Below are 20,246 nucleotides of genomic sequence, written 5' to 3' on the forward strand. Positions count from 1 at the left end.
GCATTAAACCTAAGACCTAGTTTTGGGGAAGCAGTGTAGGTAACCCTGTTAAGCACTGTTAAACCATACCGATTTTCATGGGAAGAACAAAAACATGATCCTTTACCTGGGAGTAAGCTCAGTTGCTGGCAATGGGGTTTGCTTCTGAGTAAACCCTCCTTGGTTCGTGTTTCACCCATTTGCAGCATTGCACAGTTGCTTCAAAGCAAAGTTTACTGACTACCACCTGCTTTCTACTCCCCGAAAGTAATCGCTACGCTTTGAGCTCAACCTTTTTTTTTAAATACTAAAACCTCGTGCATTCAGGCTTTTTTCAGAACTCCTGCCATGTTAGCACTTTGTGATAAATAAGTGGGTTTTGGGTTGCAGTTTGGGCACTCGGACTCGAAAAGGTTCGCCATCACTGCACTAGAGCCTTCAAGTGCTTTCCCAGGAACCTGGCTAACTAGTCATGGGTCTGAGCTATGAAAATCACCACAATTTTAAGCTGAGTTTAAAATGTCAAGAGGACTAGATCTGCAGTGGCGTAGGAGGTTAAGAGCTCGTGTATCTAATCTGGAGGAGCCGGGTTTGATTCCCCGCTCTGCCGCCTGAGCTGTGGAGGCTTATCTGGGGAATTCAGATTAGCCTGTACACTCCCACACACGCCAGCTGGGTGACCTTGGGCTAGTCACGGCTTCTCGGAGCTCTCTCAGCCCCACCTACCTCACAGGGTGTTTGTTGTGAGGGGGAAAGGGCAAGGAGATTGTAAGCCCCTTTGAGTCTCCTGCAGGAGAGAAAGGGGGGATATAAATCCAAACTCTTCTTCTTCTTCTGCAGTATGGGAGGCTGAGGTACTCTGGCCCCTCCCCACACCCAGCTTTGAAAAAGCTGTGGGGCGGGTGCCCATTTCGGCATTGACCAGGAAGGGAAAAAGACGAGAGAGCCTCGGCATAACCAGGACGGGGCCCTCACAGAACTCTGAAACCATTTTAAAATGGCGGCAGCATCCACAGGCCGGACCCACGAGCCCTGTCACATCTAATCTGGTCCACAGAAGTAAAGAAGAACAGCGTGTTGTGCAAGTAAAACAAGCGACTGGCTCACTCCCATCTCTTTGATGGTTTCCCATTTGGAATTTAAATGTATTTCCTTATTCATCTCGCCGTCCGCAAATGTTTCATGCTTTGTGATTAAGCAGACAGCTCACCGACTCATTTGTCTGCCCTTATTCTTTTTTTAAAAAAAAACAAGACATGCTGAACAGAGGGTGTGGGGCAGGCACATATTGATTCTAACAGGCTTGCAAGCTTACCAGAGTCTGGTAAATCATTAACACCTAACTCACTCATTACAACCCTAGGCAGAGATGTGAGTTCTCCCAGGAATTTTTTTTACCTCCGTATGTTATACAATGGCCAAAGTAATGCATGATATGATTTAGCAAGTTCGTTTTGAATTATACTCAGTAATCAAACCCCAAAAGTATTTGATGTTATTTGTGGATCCCATTTGTGGTGTACAGGTTAAGAATGGAAGACTCTAATCTGGAGAACAGGGCTTGGTTCCCCACTCCACACAAGCAGCAGATTCTTATCCGGTGAACTGGGTTTGTCTCCTCTCTCTTCCCAAAGAATCCTGTTAGGTGACCTTGGGCCAGTCAAAGATCTTTTGGACTCTCTCAGCCCAGGTGTCTGTTGTGGGGAGGGGAAGGGAAGCCGCTTTGAAACTCCTTAAAGTATAAAAACAACTCCTTTTTCTCCAGCCTGGATGACCCAGGCTTGCTAAATCTCATCAGATTAACCTACTGCCGTGGTGGCGAACCTTTGGCATTCCAGATGTTATGCCAAACATAACAGCATGGCCAATTCAGGGGCTGATGGGAATTGTAGTCCGTAACATCTGGAGTGCCAAAGTGACCTACTGCATCTGTGTATGGTTCTCCAGTTGCACAGTGGCAGATAGGAAGGCGCTCCAAAGGGTGATCACTACTGCACAGAGAATTATCGGCTGCCCTCTCCCCTCCTTGGAAGAACTCTATAATTCCCGAAGCCTAAAGAACGCCCAAAATATTCTGAGAGACCCGTCTCATCCAGCACACTCTCTTTTTGAACTATTACCATCCGGCAGACGATACAGGTCTATCAAAACTAGGACAAAGAGGCTTAGAGACAGCTTCAACTCTATAGAGCTATGGCTATGCTGAACTCTGCGGCTTCGTGTTGATGTGTTTGGGGCTGTGTAGGGATGGGTGGAGGAAGGGGAAAGTGAGGATGGGGTATGAGTCTGAAATTGTGCGCATCGAGGAATGCTGCTGTAAATTTCGTTGTGCGTGCACAATGACAATAAAAAATGCTGAAAAGCTTAAATCAGATCTCAGAAGCTAACCAGGGTTGACCCTGGTTAGTACTGGGTGGGGAACCACCAAGGAAGTTTGGGGTGGTTTGTCTGCTGCCCTCAACGCCCCCAAGGAGTCACTAAAAGTCAGCAGTGAGTTGACAACACTTTATACGCCCAGCGACTTGCATACGCACACTTCAACTAAAATAATTGATAGGGGGACTGAAATAAATCCAGCGTGGTTTCAACTGCAATATTCAAGCAAATGGAAAACAGATGTGGCTATTATTTTCGTTGCAATAATATCAATAAAGGGAAAGGCAATTCGACATGTATTTCTCATACGTTACTTCAACTGAAAAGAAAATCCCAGCAGCGCTGAAAACTGTACACCCACTTAATTTTAGCAGCCTCAAAAAGCGGGGCACGCTTTGAATGGGGTAAAGTTCTCATCTATGTAATTTTGGCAGGTCACTGAGCTTCATCACCTCCTGCATTGCTTGTTAATTGCCCATCCCACGGGTGATGCCGACTTTCCTTCCACCATTCGTGAGATGAGGCATATAAACAAAATCTCATCTTCAATGTTGATTTGACCCACACAGCTGGGCAGGTAAAATCCATAACCTGATCTTTTAAGTTGAATTATTACATGCATTTGTGTTCTTATCCCCTCCCCATCCCCTTTACAAAACAGTAAAGCATACATACACTCTCCGACACTATTCTGTGCGTAACCACTGGGAAAACACTCACATCAACGCTGCCACAGCAAAAGCGTTGCTTTGTCGTTATTAATTTTTTGAAAGAAGGAATCATTATAAAATAGACAGAAATGGGGAGAGGAGGGGAAGGGGGTTGTAAGACATTTTGTGACTCCTTCAAGTGGGATATAAAACCAACTCTTCTTCTTCTTCCACAGAAAAAGAAAGCATGAGGTTTTCCACTCTGCAGCCTTGATGTTAACTGGATCATCTGATACTAACTGGATTGTTTGAAACAGAAGCTCAAGCACATACACTCTTGTGAAAATCAGTTGCGTTGTTTGGTGTGCAAAAGGGGAGCTCTCTGATATCAGATTAATCTCTTGCACATTTCAACACTGCCAAAGAACGCACCCCCTCCGCCGGTTGGCCTGCTCTGCTGCTCAGTCATAAATGTGTACTGAAAGGGAAAGCAGTCTCTTCACTGGCAACAAAGAACTCGGCACACAAATTATAAATATTCTGATGGACTAACTGAGCTGCGCAAACGACACAACCCCAGCAGTAAGAGCTGCCTTTGTTGGAAGACACTGGCAGCTTTTGTGCTGATGTAACAGGAGCACGCTCTCAAAGATGATGGAAAATCAGCACCCTCTTGCTGGTGAGAAAATCCGCTTAGGTGGATTAGGTGGACTCAAAAGCCAAGTGGGTCTTTGAAGCAGCATCACCTCCGCTGAGAAGACCGTGGTTTTGGCAGGTGAAGGTGTCCAGTCAGGAAGCCACAGTCTAACTATCACAGCAGAACTATGCCTACCTGGATTGCAGAACAACTTAACATGTTGAAGAAAAAGGGTTGGCTTTTATACCCCGCTCTTCTCTTCTTTAAGGGAGGTTCAAAGCAGCTTACAGTCACGTTCCCTCCTTTTCCCCACAACTGGCACCTTGTGAGGTAGGCTGAGAGAGTTCTGAGAGAACTGTGACTAGCCCAAGGACATGCAGCAGGCTTCACATGGAGGAGAGCCAAAACAAAACCTGGTTCATCAGAAAAGCATTCGCCACTCATGTGGAGGAGTAAGGAATCAATCCCAGTTCTTCAGTAGAGTCCCATGCTCTTAACCACTACACTATGCTGGCTCAGTGCCCTAGACACCACCTATATATTCTTCCTTCAATATTTCTGTCCCTTATTCATCACATTTAGAACTAGTAAGGACAACTGGAAACCCTTGATAAAATATCTATGACTGACTGACTGACTGACTGATTGAACTTTCTATATCGCCCACCCCCGAAGGGCTCTGGGCGGTTTACAACATACAAAATGGCAAATTGAAACCCCATACAATATAAAATCACTTAAAATCAATAAATTAACAGATATAATAATCAATAAAACGGGGGGAGGGATCTCTACATAATCTACATAAAACAGGGGGGAATGCCGACAAACCATTTTGAAGGTTATGAATTGTTCAATTAATAATATCCAATAGAGAAACTGAGACTTTGTATTAATAATGGTGCTAAAGATTTAATTTAATTCTCCTGCTTAATGGCCAAGTGCTGAAAGCGTAGGGTTTAAGGGTTAATAGTCAGTGTAGATGAACTGAAAGTCTATGTGAAACAAATACTTTATAATTTGGTGAATTTCTGTCTTGGTGAGTGTTTTTGGCCTTTCGTTTTCAAGTGTACATTTTTTAAAATGTAAAAAAGTAGAACACACACATTCCGGTCCAGGGGTCTGCAACCTGCGGCTCTCCAGATGTTCGTGGACTACAATTCCCATCAGCCCCTGCCAGCAAGGCCAATTGGCCATGCTGGCAGGGGCTGATGGGATGTGTAGTCCATGAACATCTGGAGAGCCGCAGGTTGCAGACCTCTGGTCAATATGAGGTGTCTGTACACCTCTAGTAGAAATTCCAGCAGCAGCTGGTGACTCTGACACAATGGCTGGGTCTCCATCACCATGTTCAGGTCTAATAGCGGAGGCCAATTTGCTGACAGTCCCTGGCCCCTCCATGATGTGGCTGGCCTCCACTCGGGCGAGGACCTTTACAGCCCTGACCCCTGCCTGGTGGAACACTCTTCCTCCAGCTGTCCGGGTCCTGCGGGACCTTGCCGAGTTCCGCAGGGCTTGCAAGACAGAGTTGTTCCACCGGGCTTTTGGAGTGTCCAGCTGCTGAAATTGCCCCCCTCCTCCTCCCCCCCCCATTTCATGTATAGGGTCCACTACCATCTGTAGGACCCACCCTTTTTTCTCTCCCCTCTTGGGAGGGTCTAAGAGGGACATAGCGGGCATTGTTATATTGTATTATATATGAATTGCTGCTTTTAACGTATGTATTCAGTGGTTATATGATAATTGATTTTATGTTTATTTGTACTGAATTTTATGTTGTTCACCGACCAGAGCCCTTCGGGGGTTGGGCGGTATATAAGCCTAATAAATAAACAAACAAACAAACAAACAAACAAACAAATAAATAAATAAATAAATAAATAAATAAACGACCACCTGCGCCAAAAGCCCCTCCCTCTGAGCAAGTGCATCACACACAGACAGGAAGAACTGAACTATAGTTATATGCATGAGAACAGTTTGCAAAATCTGTGTCCCTCAACGCAATGAAACCGCTGGGCCCTTCTTCCAGAGGTGAGTGTGGAATATGATGCAAGGCTCCAAGCATGCCAACAATTAAATGCCTGTGACAGTCTCGTGGGACGGCGGGAGAAAATAACTACTAGGACTTCCCACAAACTTCTCTCCTTGCAACGTTTGTAAACAAACATGGACCTTGGTCACTGGCACACCCCGCAGCACAAGCTCCGGCTTCCTGGAGGCTAACCAAGGCAGAATGGACGTCACACCCAAGCGCGGCATCTGCCTTTGCAAGTAGCAGGTGAAGGAGAGATCACACACAACCTGGGAAACCAGGTCATTTTCAGCAACACCCCAAAGCCACTGTGACATATGGTGGTGGAAAGGGCTGCCTTGTTGCGGCCCCGAGGGGCTTCAAGGCAAGAGGTGGTTTGCTATTGCCTCTGCAGAGCAATCTTGGGTTTCCTGGACAGCCACCCATCCAATTACTAATCAAGCCTGACCCTGCTTAGCTTCCAAGATCAGACAAGATCAAGCTAGCCTGTGACATCCATGCCAGAGTGCTGGGATATATTCCCCAGCCAAAAATCCTCCGCAAAGGGGCATCAGAAGTCAGGCAAGCTACACCAGTTCATCCAAATCCTTACCCATCTTGGGTGGCCCCCTTCAGAATATACTAGATCAGGGGTCTGCAACCTGTGGCTCTCCAGATGTTCATGGACTACAATTCCCATCAGCCCCTGCCAGCATGCCATGCTGGCAGGGGCTGATGGGAATTGTAGTCCATGAACATCTGGAGAGCCACAGGTTGCAGACCCCTGATCTAGGTAATGCCTGACAGAACAAAACTTTGCCCGGCTTAGTTTATGCCTTTCGTTTCCAAACCTTCTACCACCATGGAACCTTTTTCCAGATCGCCCCGTCTGCCAAAGACCCTCTGCATGTCTGACCTGGGAAGTCCCAACAAATGGGATATAACTAGGGAAAAAATGGATACACAACGGATATGCCAGTAAGAAATGGTGAAAATTGTGCAGAGGCTGCATAAACACGTTTTTCATAATTTCGTATTGAAACTCCGTCATATGGATGATTCTGGAGAATATTTGAAGGTAGGAGCCTTCAATGCATAAGCATAAGCATTTTATTGTCATTGTGCACGCACAACGAAATTTACAGCAGCATTCCTCGATGCACACAATTCCAGACTCATACCCCATCCTTCCTTTCCCCTTCCTCCGCCCATCCCTACACAGCCCCAAATACATCAACACGAAGCCACAGAGTCCAGCATAGCCACAGCTCTAGAGTAGAAGCTGTCTCTAAGCCTCTTTGTCCTAGTTTTGATAGACCTGTATCGTCTGCCAGATGGTTACAGTTCAAAAAGAGAGTGTGCCGGATGAGACGGGTCTCTCAGAATATTTTGGGCTGAGGTGTGTCTGAGGTGCCTGTCTGCACTCTCCTGGCAACTCCCGGGTGGTTTCAGAAAGTGGGCAGGTTAAGCACAAATTTGCCCAGCTAATTTTCTTCCCGAGGAACCCAAAGCAACTTCTAAAGAACACCCCGAAGGTGTTCTTGGGAACACAGCCTGTTTTTCTGTCTGGCACCCCTCAGGAATAGAGAATTCCGTACAAACAAAACACTACAAAACGAAACAGCCGCCTATAACCCCTATATGTCAGACATTTCATAGCTGATGAATCTAGACACTCCCAAGCCTATTTTTCCTCCCCACCTCCCCCGCCTGCCCACCCCCCACCCCCCACCATCTGCCAAGGTAATAATGACTTCTAGGAACATCTCATTCTTGAAAGAAAGAAAACACCATGATTGAGGCACAAGCCCTACTGAGAAACACAAAAGCAACCTCAAAAATGATACAAAATGCCGTAATTGGCCTCTAATTGTAGGTCTTGGGATGAAGTCTTTCAGTCGGAGATGCAATTCTTCAAAAACAAATACCGGGAAAGGCGAGAGACAATTTGATTGGCTGAGCTCCGATTTCGAAATAAAGGTCATCTCAGTTATATGTGCATTTGGAAAGCCATCTTTCAAATGCAGTGGCTACTAAAGGAATGCTTTAACCAACTTCCCCCAAAAGTTAAGGAGTGTCCAGATGTCACTGTTTTGATGCTTTGCTAGGTTGTGCTTAGTAGTAGAAATCTTTATTTTCAGCAGTACCCCAAAGCCACTGTATCATATGGCCGCGGAAAATGCTATCAAGTCAGAACCAACTTATGGGAACCATGGTCGATTCCACACTTGCGTTATCGACCTAAGTTCGAGCTGCGTTCGACCTACGTGCTCCGCACAACCACTGGGATCGACGTGGTTTTGTACCAGCTTCACCCCGTGTAACGGTCCAATTTCCGACTCCAGTTGGGAACTACTACTTTTTCAGGGAACCACGCTTGAACTCAGCTCGATTCCAGTAAAGTGCGGAATCTCTGGTGCCAGGAGTCCCCCATTCAGCCAATCATAGCTGAGTGTTTCGGGCATGCGTACAGCTGGCCAATCAAAAAAATGCCACCTTCGTCCCTCCATTCCTGTGGCAGTTTTTTTTAAACATGTGGAGATAGACGGAACATGGCCGTAGAACAGTAGCCAATCGAACGTGGAGCGGGGCAGCGAGAAAGGAGGCACAGGATGATTCCGCCCTCCGAGCTGGGATCAAGCTGGTTGCAGTGGGGAACAACAATGGCTTCGACCTAGGTCAAGGGAACTAGGTTCTCAGGGAATTAGGTCGAACCTATTTTACTCATGTGCTGAATCGCCCCATATAGGGTTTCCACAGCAAGAGAAGAGCAGAGGTGGTTTGCTATCATCTGCCTCAGCTCACCAGCCCCGGACTTCCTTAGTGGTTTCCTATCCAAGAACTAACCTGGATCCACCCCTGCTTAGCTTCCGATATCTGACAAAATCGGGCCAGCCTGGGCCATTCTTCCATTGCTCAATTCCTCCCACAACTAGCAACCCAGCAATTTGTCAAAACTGAACAGTTTGCAAGCAGAAGACAACGGCTCAGTCCACACAATCCTTCTAAACAGAAGTTCAGTGGAACCGTGTATTAACAAAAATCACTCCGGCGTAAGGTTCTGTGAAACATGCCTCGTTTCATTAGGTGCACAGCGTCCACATCCATCAGGCAAATACATTTATTCTTCTTGGCTTTTCCGACTACCACTCCAGAATTAAGTGCATTTTAATCATGTCTGGGGCTGTAACCTTTGGATAGGATAATCACCATTCTCAAACTACACTGCTCCCATTTTTTATACATGGCCACCACTTAGCTAATATAGAGGAAGATACTCCCATACCTCATCTGCCTGTCCCAGATGCTAACAACCTATTTCTGCAACTACAATCCCATCCCACCGGTGTTCTCCTGGACCGTCACACAGACATTTCCTTCACCATTAACTTGCAGTGAAACTGACACAGGGGGAGGAAAGTGTTGTCAATTTCACACCCAGAGGAGTGGAGCTTATAGAAACTTACAAAGGGGAGAAATTAAGAAAAGCTCTCCCTAAATTAATAGAACTCTGTGGGGAAAACGGTGAGTGGAAGCATATTGCATAGTGGTTAGAGTATCAGAACAGGATCTGGCAGACCCTGGTTTGAATTCCCCCTTTGCCACAGAAACTAACTTGCAGTGAAACTGACACAGAGGGAGGAAAGTGTTGTCAATTTCACACCCAGAGGAGTGGAGCTTATAGAAACTTACAAAGGGGAGAAATTAAGAAAAGCTCTCCCTAAATTAATAGAACTCTGTGGGGAAAACGGTGAGTGGAAGCATATTGCATAGTGGTTAGAGTATCAGAACAGGATCTGGCAGACCCTGGTTTAAATTCCCCCTTTGCCACAGAAACTAACTTGCAGTGAAACTGACACAGAAGGAGGAAAGTGTTGTCAATTTCACACCCAGAGGAGTGGAGCTTACAGAAACTTACAAAGGGGAGAAATTAAGAAAAGCTCTTCCTAAATTAATAGAACTCTGTGGGGAAAACCTTGGTGCAGGAGGGAAGCCATTAAAGGGTATAGGTGGGAGTTAGAGTATCAGAACAGGATCTGGCAGATCCTGGTTTGAATTCCCCCTTTGCCACAGAAACTAACTTGCAGTGAAACTGACACAGAAGGAGGAAAGTGTTGTCAATTTCACACCCAGAGGAGTGGAGCTTACAGAAACTTACAAAGGGGAGAAATTAAGAAAAGCTCTTCCTAAATTAATAGAACTCTGTGGGGAAAACGGTGAGTGGAAGCATATGGTATAGTGGTTAGAGTATCAGAACAGGATCTTGCAGACCCTGGTTTGAATTCCCCCTTTGCCACAGAAACGTGTTAGGTGGCCCTGGGCCAGTCACACACGTTTGGCCTAACCCACCTCACAGAGTTGTTGTGAGGATAAGATGGAGGAGATGGGAATAATGTCAGTCACTTTGGGTCCCCATTGGAACAGAGGCAGGGAACACAAGAAGAAAATACGTTAAAAAAAACATGCTCCAGGTAGAATGGATCTGTGTACAGATGACACACAACACATGCAGGTGGGAACGAAGTGGAGAATTCCACTTCTGAGCAGCTGATTCAAAAGCACCGTATCAGAACATTTTAATTCGCATTCCTGCCCTTCTAAGGGACATCCAGACCAAGAGAAGCACAGAAGTCCTGGAGTGTCTAAATTGGAGCCTGTGACACCGCCAAACATGCATGAAGGTGCCTTATCAAACCCTCGGCCCACAGAAGGCAATATTGCAGCAGCTCCCTGGGGTCAGGCAGGGGTATTTCATATAATCTCCTGCCAGATTCTTAACTAGAGATGCCGCAGATTGAATCCTGCATGCCGAGCAGATGGTTGACCACTGACCCTCCCCTGCAATTCCCTTCGCAGAATGGGAGCTGTGAGCTGGACAGACTTTCATATCACCTCAGCCTATCATACCAGGAGATGTCTGGAAAACCACAACTCTCATAGCCTCCACTGCCCCCTCTCCCCAAATCTGCACTATAGAGACAGTGGGGGCCTACCTCACAGGGATGTTGTCCTATCTTTGCTTACAGCCAATCAGTCTGCGGGCGTAAAGGAGTGAAGGATCATCTCCACAAGTTCACCGTCCACAAAGTACAATGCAGTGGCGTACCTAGGCAAACTGGAGCCCTGGGCAAAACCTGAGTTTGATGCCCCCCCAACAACAACAACAACCTTTATTAGGCATTGAAAGAAAGAAAGAAAGAAAGAAAGAAAGAAAGAAAGAAAGAAAGAAAGAAAGAAAGAAAGAAAGAAAGAAAGAAAGAAAGAAAGAAAGAAAGAAAGAAAACAAACAAGCATTGGCAGGAAGGGAGTGGATTTAAAAAGAGAATCTGGGGAAATTTCAGAGTATCTTCATGAGCCCCTACTGATGATACCACCCATGTTTGGTGAACTTTGGTTCAGAGGGTCCAAAGTTATGGACCCTCAAAAGTGTAGCCCCCATCTCCTATTAGCTCCCATTGGAAACAATGGGGGATGGGACAGTCCCTATGGGAGTCCATAACTTTGGACTCCCTAAACCAAACCTCACCAAACCTGGGTGATATCATCAGGATTGTCTCCTGAAAAATCCCCGAAATTTTGGTGCTGCTAGCCTAAAAACTGCGCCTCCTGCAGGCCAAAAACAGAAAAAACACTGAAAATTTTAAAAAAATCCCACCTGCATTTTTAGTGCCCCCAACAAGGTGGCGCCCTGGGGAACTGCCCGCTTTGCCCAATGGGAGGAACGCCTCTGGTACAATGCATCAATTTCAAGGCTTGATGTGACAAGCAGAAATGCAGTCCATCACACGCGCACCATGTTCCCAACCGTGCCATCAGGTACGAGAGGACTCAGAGTAACCTTGCACAGGGTGGAACAGCATGAAAACATTTCACAAGGCGATGTACTTGGTCACATCTTAAGAAGGGAGGACTGATCGGAAAAGACAATAAGGGCAGGAAACGTTGAAAACAGTAACAAAAGACGAATACCCATCATGAGATGGACTGACTCTAACAAGGAAGTCACAGCCTTCCGTTTGCAGGCCGTTAACAGTAATATGTTTTGGAGGACATTGATCCACGGGGTGGCCAGAAGAAGTCAGATGCCGGCCCAGCTAACAAAGACACTTCAATAAATGCAGCTGCCTCCTTCCAGCAAACAACCTAATGCCAGGGACACCCGAGTGTTCAGAAATGTACTCTACTTCCTAGCTGTATCCAATCTCCACCCTCCCTTCTCCTAATGTAGATTGACCCGCCGCACCCCCACCCACCCCAAAATCCCTGGAGCATCTCCTGCTCTTGATATACAGTTTGAGAGACAGCAGATCCATAACCACGCAAGCCACACAAATCTAGGCAAGCATTAAAAGGGGGGCAGAGGGAGTGGAGAGTCTTGGGGCACGATCCAGTCACGGTTTAACACCTGTGGCACCCCCAAATTGCAGAGGGAGAACCAGGCAGCAAATCCCCCTCGGGGTTAAACCAGTGAGAAGGAATTTGCCCCCCAAGAGACATACTTAGGGGCGACCTTAACACTGCAATTATGTCAGAAGCTCCGTTACTCCGAGGCAATGGGCTTAACTCGCCCATTGAAGCGTCTGTGGACTCGAACCCCCGAACACTTACTCCGGGATGAAGTTTCCAGCCAGGACCCGAAAACTCCTGGTTACTTATGGGATGGGCAAGTCCTGCGCTGGGTCTCAGCAGCGCCCTGGGCTTTTGCTCTTCGGGGTTTCTCGCCCCCACCCCCCCACCCCCACCCCATCATCATGCCACATCTCTCCCTTCCTATCTCTCACACACACACAATGAATCAAACGCAAAGGGAAGAAGAAGAAGAGGAAATCTGGGAGAAAGGGGGGGCGGCGGGGGGCTCCTACCCTTCCAGAGAAAACGAGCCTCTTCCACATCCGCCCGGCCGCAAGGGAACGTCCTTCTTGCAAACTTCGCAAAAGTTCGGTCGCGCGGGGTCGCAAAGCAAGCAAAGCGGAACGGCAGGGAGCGACGCGCTTTTATTAGTAGCAGTGTTATTTCTTTATTTGGCCAAATTCGGCTGACAAAAGGCCGGAGGCCAGTCAGCCCCGCGCCGGGCTCTGCTCGCCCTAGCGGCGGGGCTTGCAAACGGGGTGCCGAGGAATGGCTTGCTTTGCACCTCGGGGCTGCCCGGGTCCCGCTCTCGCCCGGCCGGGCGCTGCGGCTGCGGATGCAAAAGGTGAAATGCAACCCAAAAAAAGGGGGGGGGGATTGCAACGCCGATGGGCCGGCCCGCCTCTCTCCGCCCCTCCCCGCGTAAAGACGCGCGCCCCCCACCCGCCGCCGCCGCCGCCGCCGCCGGAACCGGAGCCCCGCGCCCATAGTAGACTTGCCTGCTGCGGCTGCGGGGAAGAGTCCGGCCGGGTCTCCCGCGCGCTCGACGTTTGCTCCTCCGCGGCCCCCTAGAGGCAGCCGCGCCGCCGCTCGCCTGGCAAAGCCCGGCCCAGCCAGCCGGGGCCTGCTCGGGTCCCTGCTGGGCTTTGCACCTTGCCCGGCCGTGCTGGGTCCTCCCGCCGAGTTGGGAACTCGCCAGCCAGCTGGGCCCTGCTTGGCACCGTGCAAACGGGCCCGAGCGTGCTTGGTCCTCCTGCCCAGTTAGGAGCGTGGCCCAGGGGTGAGAGCCGGGTGCCAGGCCCAGGTTTAAAGCCCTCAGGGCCCTTCCGCATGTGCAGGATAACGCACCTTCAATCCGCTTTCCCGCTTGATTGCAGGTGGATTTTGCTATTCCGCACAGTAAAATCCGGTTGCAAAGAGCATTGAAAGGGCATTGTTCTGCACATGCAGAAGGGGCCTCGCTCTGTCCCCAAGCTCTTGGGGAAGTCACAGGCCGTTTCCCCACTTTTAAAATGACGTCCGGTTCGTCTGGTCCAGGACCTTTTTAGCACGAGGGTCGTGTTCCCCGGGCTTCCCCACTGCCCCATGCCCCGCGTGGGGTCATCAAAAGGCGCCGTTTTGAGCAGCGCCAGAATGACCCGCGCTGAGGGGGCGCAAGAGCAGCAGAGTCGGGGCGGCTACAACGCAGTGGGGAGTGCAGTCGGACCCTGCACTACTCGGCGAGAGTAGCATGCAGCAAACGGTGAGTGGGGAAAGGGCCACAGTCAGCTGGAACAGAACCCTGTCAACACCAGCGTCTACCAAAACTTAAAAAGCAGACGAGAAAATTGCATGGTTGTCCCCGGATGTCCCTGTTATAGCTCTGGCTATGTATGGGAGCGGAAGGACTACCAGCTCTGGTGGCTGCAGCCCCAAGTGCCTCTAATGACCCTGGCAAGCCGCTGGTCAGTGGCAGCAGCTCTTGGATTGTTCCGCTTCATTTGCGGCCTCTGCCTGGGTTGGATCCTACCACCTTGTCCATTAACTCTCTCCTGATTCCCCTCCTCAGTACAGGGCCCGATCCCGTTTCACCTTTGTCCATGTGGTGATTGTGGAAAGTGTCGTCAAGTCTCAGCTGACTTTTGGCAACCCTGTCAGGTTTTCAAGGCTAGAGACCTTCGGAGGTGGTTTGCCATCGCTTGCCTCTACAGGGGCTGAGAGAGTTCTGAGAGAATTGTGGCAGGCCCAGGGTTCATAAGGGATAGCGAGACAACAACCCTGGTTCTCCAGATTAGATCCTCCCCTTTAGATTACCAGCCAGTTCTCTAGATTACCAGCCTTTTCTGCAGGAACAGCTAGATTGTCCCAGTGGTCTTTGAAGTGTTTGCTGTGAATTCATTCTGCACAATTCTACACCTCCCCCCCCCCTCCATTGTTTTAGGGTTCCCCCACCCCGTTTCTTCAGTTGCATTTACTTGATAAACTACTGCTGAAAAGGTATTATTCCTGACAGTGGTGGGATGAAACAGAACAACCCTTACTTTGCATTTGTGCAGTTTGAAGCAGTAATGCAGCCTCCATTTCTACTACTGATAACCACCAACCTAAAATGGAAGCCAAAACAACTCCTGAAGCAGGCACCGTGACTCGAAGGAACAGAAAACACGTCACTTACTCCCCACCCCCACCCCCCCCCCACACACACACACAGAACCACATTTTTCAGCCAAATTTGATCTATAGTAATGCATGATCATTACTGCAGTTTTCTCCAATTACATACAGCAATTACTCCTAATGTTCTTTTCAATCACCCACACACACAGAACCACATTTTCGCCAATTTGATCTATATAATGCATGATCTATTACTTTGCAGTTTCCAATTACATACACCACTTCCTAATGTTCTTTCAATCACCTCCAGTGTTTATACTATGTGGGAGTGCAACTGTCCCTGCTTTAAAACCGCTCTCTGCCCTTTCATTACACTGCTAGTTCAATATGAAATTGACAAAGCTGATCCAATTTCTATGTGCAATTGACCAAGCTGATCTAATAGACCCTAATTCTTTGTATCTCTGCCTCAATGTTATATCACGAGTTCAATATGTTAAAGAAAAAAAAACCAAAATCCTTTTGAAAATGGAGGAGGAGAGGGAAGAGAAAATGACTGAAGGGGTGATTGGGCAACTACACAAGGCATAAATAAGGGCCAGGTGTTTGGTGGGGTGGAGAAATAAAGTCTGTTTCAGTATCACCTGCTCAAGGGAAGCTGGCTTGGAAACAGATAAAACAACCCACCAGAGGTCCCTTCTGCACATGCAGAATAATGCACTTTCAACCCACTTTCACAATTGCTTGTAAGTGGATTTTGCCATTCCACACAGTAAAATCCAGCTGCAAAGTGAACTGAAAGTGCATTATTCTGCATGTGCAGAAGGGGTCTTGGTGAAAGTGCTGGAGAAAACAAAGGAGGAAAAATGAAGAGAAAATGTTTCCGCAACCAAACAGAGAAAAAACCATGCGGGATTCAAAGAAAAAAATAGAGCATTTGGCGGCAAGATACATTGTAAACTACTCAAGTGGAAATCGTCTGCTGCTCTTAACCACTACACCATGCTGTGGGTCTCAATGTAGGTCCATCAAAAGGTGCCCCTCTTTCCTATTTTGCCAGTGGGAAAATGGGCAGGATCCAACCCAGACTCTCCACACTAATAACTATGAGGCAGTTTACAAAACTTTTTTTTTTAAAAAAAAATGCACCAATATGCAAAGAACATCTCTTTAAAAGCCCCTCTGATCCCATCTGGGCCCCAAGATAATGTTTCACCAACACACAATTTAATCCTTTTTATTAGCATGCATAATACAAAACAAAATATATAAAACTCACAGCCCCAACTGTGCAAGTTCTTAGTAAGATCGAATCGGAACACTACTATAGTAAACTGGTTATTAGGTGATTTAAATAACTGAGTCAGCAGTATAAGGCTCAGGGCTAAGAAAGTAGCCACGGTGACCATTATTTCTGGGTTCTTCTAAAAACAGGTTATGTGGTTGTAATCTTGATCAAATCTTGCAGTAGTCATGTTTGAATATCAGCCTAGAACCGTGGTGGCGAACCTTTGGCACTCCAGATGTTATGGACTACAATTCCCAATTGGCCATGCTGGCAGGGGCTGATGGGAATTGTAGTCCATAACATCTGGAGTGCCAAAGGTTCGCCACCACCGGCCTAGAATGATCAGTTCAAAAGGGGGTGTGAAAGGGTGTCTGGTACTTTGCTCCCATAAATACAAACTCCTCTGTGGAAGGGGATTTTCCTGTGTCTTCCATCCACAAACCCACATGAAAACTTTCAGTTGCTGTGATAATGAAATGGCGAAATAGTTAGCCCCTAATTCATACGGAGTCCCCCCCCCCCCCAGATCTCTTGGAGGACACACACTTGACAAGATAGAACAAATAGTTCCATCAGTATCATGTTCTTGGGGGGGCGGGGGTCTCCATTTGACTTTAAAGAAAAACAGGAAAAAAAACCCAGCCAATGCAGGCTCTTGTTGTTTGAATAAGTTTACTTGAGGTTAACCGAGTGGTTACAGACAATGGGGTTCAGTCATCGCTGACATTGGATGACCCGGCATGCAGTGGTGGGATCCAAAATTTTTAGTAACAGGTTCCCATGGTGGTGGGATTCAAACTGTGGTGTAGCGCCAGTGGGGCTGGGCGGGGCCCGACGGGGGTGTGGCCGGGCATTCTGGGGGCAGGGCATTCCTGGGCGGGGCTGTGGCAAGGACGCAGCTGCCCCGCTGGTCCTTGGGCGGGAAACGAATGCACACAGGCGCAGGCTGCCATGCACACCGGTGCACCTCCTGCTAGACTGCTTCAAGTTCTGCGCACTACTGCTGAGGAGCGGAGGAGGGGTGTAACTAAGGCAAAAATCACGTGGCAAAATCACCAATTAGTAACCCCCTCTCGGCACACACAAATAATTAGTAACCTACTCTCGGGAACCTGTGAGAACCTGCTGGATCCCACCTCTGCCGGCATGGTTTTCCATGCAGGAGACTAACTGAGATGTTTTTGCCATTGCCTGCCTCCGCGTAGCAACCCATTTGACCACACAGGGCTAGAGAAATCACACTGTTCAATAGCAAGGCTCTCGTTGAAATCAGCAAAATACCAATGGGACGGGTGTGTTTCCTTCTGACAAAGGATAACCGGAGTCCCTTTTCCAAAAGAAGCTGGTGCAAAGCCACCCCATGCTCCCCAACTATCCTCCATGCAACCGGGACAGCTGTCTGCCCCCCCCTCCTCCCCCCAATACTGAAGTCATTGTTATTTTGGACTCCTCTTCTGACAATAACAGTTACGGGCAGATGTTGGTTACGGGCTACAGTGAGTCAGCGCCCTTGTGGTTTTGTTCTTTCCCAGCTGTTTCCTCCTAACTTCACGTTCGGCTGTTGTAATGACGGTCTTGGCAATCGCAAAAACAAGTCGGGGGAAGGAGGCTGGTGTGATTTTCAATTAATAGCTTCTGCCGCGCTTTGTCTTCTGCTTTTTCACAGTCAGTTTACGGAACTGTAGTAGGAACCGTGTGAGGATGTTTTGGCTCGGGGAGCCGCAAGAGCCAAGAAGTGAGGCGATCTCCTTCCTACAAGGAGCCTCAATTAGGGGGTTTCCCTGTGGTTGCCCTAATGCTCTGGAGCAATGCCTCTGTGTTGTGACCCTGGTCGTTCTTGAGAGAGCCAGTGTGGTGTAGTGGTTGAGAAAAGGTGAACTGTAATCTGGAGAACTGGGTTTGATCCCCAGCCCTTCCAGATGAGTGGCGGACACTGATCTGGATAACTGGGTTTGATTCCCGGCTCCTCCATACAAGTGGTGGACTCTACTCTGGTGAACCGAGTTTGTTTCCTTGCTCCTATGTATGAAGCTTGTTGGGTGATCTTGGGCCAGTCACAGTTCTCTCAGAACTCTTCAGCTCCACCTACCTCACAAGGTATCTGCCTGGGGGAGAGGAAGGGAAAGGAGTTTATAAGTCACTTTGAGACACCTTACAGGAGAGAAAAGCAGGGTATAAATCCAAACGCACCATTTATTTATTTATTTATTTATTTATTTATTTATTTATTTATTTATTTATTTATTTATTTATATACCGCCCTCCCCGAAGGCTCTTCTTCCTCTTCACCAGTGAACTGGCAGATACTAGCTTATAGGCGACTGCCATAGCCTGGTTGGATTTCAGCAGGAGAGTCAGAATGGTGTAGTGGTTAAGAGCAGGTAGACTCTAATCTGAAGAACCAGGTTTGATTCCTCAATCATCCACATGAGCAGTGGATTCTAATCTGGTGGACCAGGTTTATTTGTCCACTCCTCCACCTGAGGCCTACTTGGTGACCTTGGGCCTGTCACATTTCTCTCACAATTCCCTCAGTCCCATCTACCTCACAAAAGGTCTGTTGTGGAGAGAGGAAGGGATTGAGTTTATAAGCCGCTGTACAATCCTCGTGGTTTACAATCCTTGTGAGAATCTTTATGATTGAGAAAAGCAGGGTATAAATACAAACTCGTCCTCCTCTTCTTCTTCTTGGTGGTGGTGGTGGTCTCCAGTACTAAGCAAGTCCCAACTTGCTTATCTTCTGAGATCTGAGGAGATTGGTCTAGCCTGGACTATCTAGGTCAGGACTTTGCTCTTATAGTAAAGTTATATTCATAGATATGGCTTTTTTCTTTATTTATACCCCCATTTTTCTCCCCAATGGTGCACAAAGGGATTTATATACTCCTTCTGCCAGCTTCCACTTTGTCCTTACACCAATTTTGTGAGGTAAGTTAGGCAAAGAGAGACAGCAAGTTTGCAGGGCAGAGAAGGATTTCAAATCTGGGTCTACCCCAATCTCTGTCCGACACTAATAATCACCCCATACTGACTGTCTGCTAAGAAACGTTGCGTTGACATATTGCTCATTGTTGTGAAGTCACCATGAGCCAACATTTCATGGAGAACATTTTGGCTGCCCCAAAACAAACAAGTTTGGCAGATAAAGTAAGATTGTTTACAGAAACCTTCAGAAGAGGCTGACTTATTAAAAACAATCCCTCGACAGATAACTTAGCTTATGGTACTGTAATAAAATGGTCAGAAAATTGTACTGGCAAAGAGATAGAAGAACCTATACCACTGTATTGCTGCCTACCACTGTAAGTATACTTCAGTCTAGATCACAGGTAGCTCAATCCAAAGTGGGGGGATAGTAGAGAAAGAAAGAGATGGCCGGGGGACACCACTTTCATGCCAGCGTGGTATAGTGGTTAAGAGCAGGTGGATTCTAATCTGGAGAATCAGGTTTGATTCCCCACTCTTCCACATGACCAATGGGCTCTTATCTGGTGAACTGGATTTGTTTCTCCACTCCTACACATTTCTGCTGGGTGATCTTGGGGTAGTCACGGTTCTCTCAGAATTCTCTCTCAGCCCCACCTGTCTCACAAGGTGTTGTGGGGAGAAGAAGGGAAAGGAGGTTGTAAGCCCCTTTGAGTCTCTTCACAGGAGAGAAAGGGAGGGGGGGTATAAATCCAAACTCTTCTTCTTCATGCTGCCTCCAAAGAGCATGGTGTCTTGGGTGCTGGGGGAAGAGAAACTCCATTCTCTTCCAGAAAAGCCCATCACAACATGTGACTTCGGCCATGTTTTGTGGTGGTGTACATCTGCGCCACGTGGGGGTGGGGGTGGTATTTCTGGGCCACTCCCTGGAATTTATTTATTTTTTTGTTTGTTTATTTTCTGTACACTTATTTCCCACCCATGACCAAAGTCCCTAGGCAGTATACAATCATACAAACACCATAACAAAATCATACAACCATTCATAAAAAACCTCCTTTTGAAACAATCCCCATTCCCTACCCTAACCCCCCCTTCCTAAAAAATTCATACTCATCCATCTCCCCTCCAAACACGTTTCTGAAATCGGGCTGGGGTTGAACCAAGAGAAGAAGAGTGTGGATTTATATCCCCCCTTTCTATCCTGCAGGAGACTCAAAGGGGCTTACAATCTCCTTGCCCTTCCCCCCTCACAACAAACACCCTGTGAGGTAGGTGGGGCTGAGGGAGCTCCGAGAAGCTGTGACTAGCCCAAGGTCACCCAGCTGGCGTGTGTGGGAGTGTACAGGCTAATCTGAATTCCCCAGATAAGCCTCCACAGCTCAGGCGGCAGAGCTGGGAATCAAACCCAGTTCCTCCAGATTAGATACA

At 47.7% G+C, this 20,246-nt stretch overlaps 1 protein-coding gene across 6 annotated transcripts in view; it reads right to left on the reverse strand.

Annotated features, from left to right (window-relative positions):
- The window catches only part of TNS3 (tensin 3), a 339,136-nt gene that overhangs the window by 277,101 nt on the left and 41,789 nt on the right, over positions 1 to 20,246 (reverse strand). Inside the window, exon 1 of one of the 6 annotated variants that reach the window (XM_048511804.1) lies at positions 12,520 to 12,793. The exons of the other annotated variants lie outside the window; for them this stretch is intronic. Coding sequence (XP_048367761.1) covers positions 12,520 to 12,549 — 30 coding nt within the window. The 5' untranslated portion in view covers positions 12,550 to 12,793. Of the gene's footprint in view, positions 1 to 12,519; positions 12,794 to 20,246 lie in introns of those variants that run through there. 6 annotated transcript variants of the gene reach the window in all.

Source organism: Sphaerodactylus townsendi, linkage group LG11 (assembly GCF_021028975.2).
Source record: "Sphaerodactylus townsendi isolate TG3544 linkage group LG11, MPM_Stown_v2.3, whole genome shotgun sequence".
NCBI classification, from domain to species: Eukaryota; Metazoa; Chordata; class Lepidosauria; order Squamata; family Sphaerodactylidae; genus Sphaerodactylus; species Sphaerodactylus townsendi.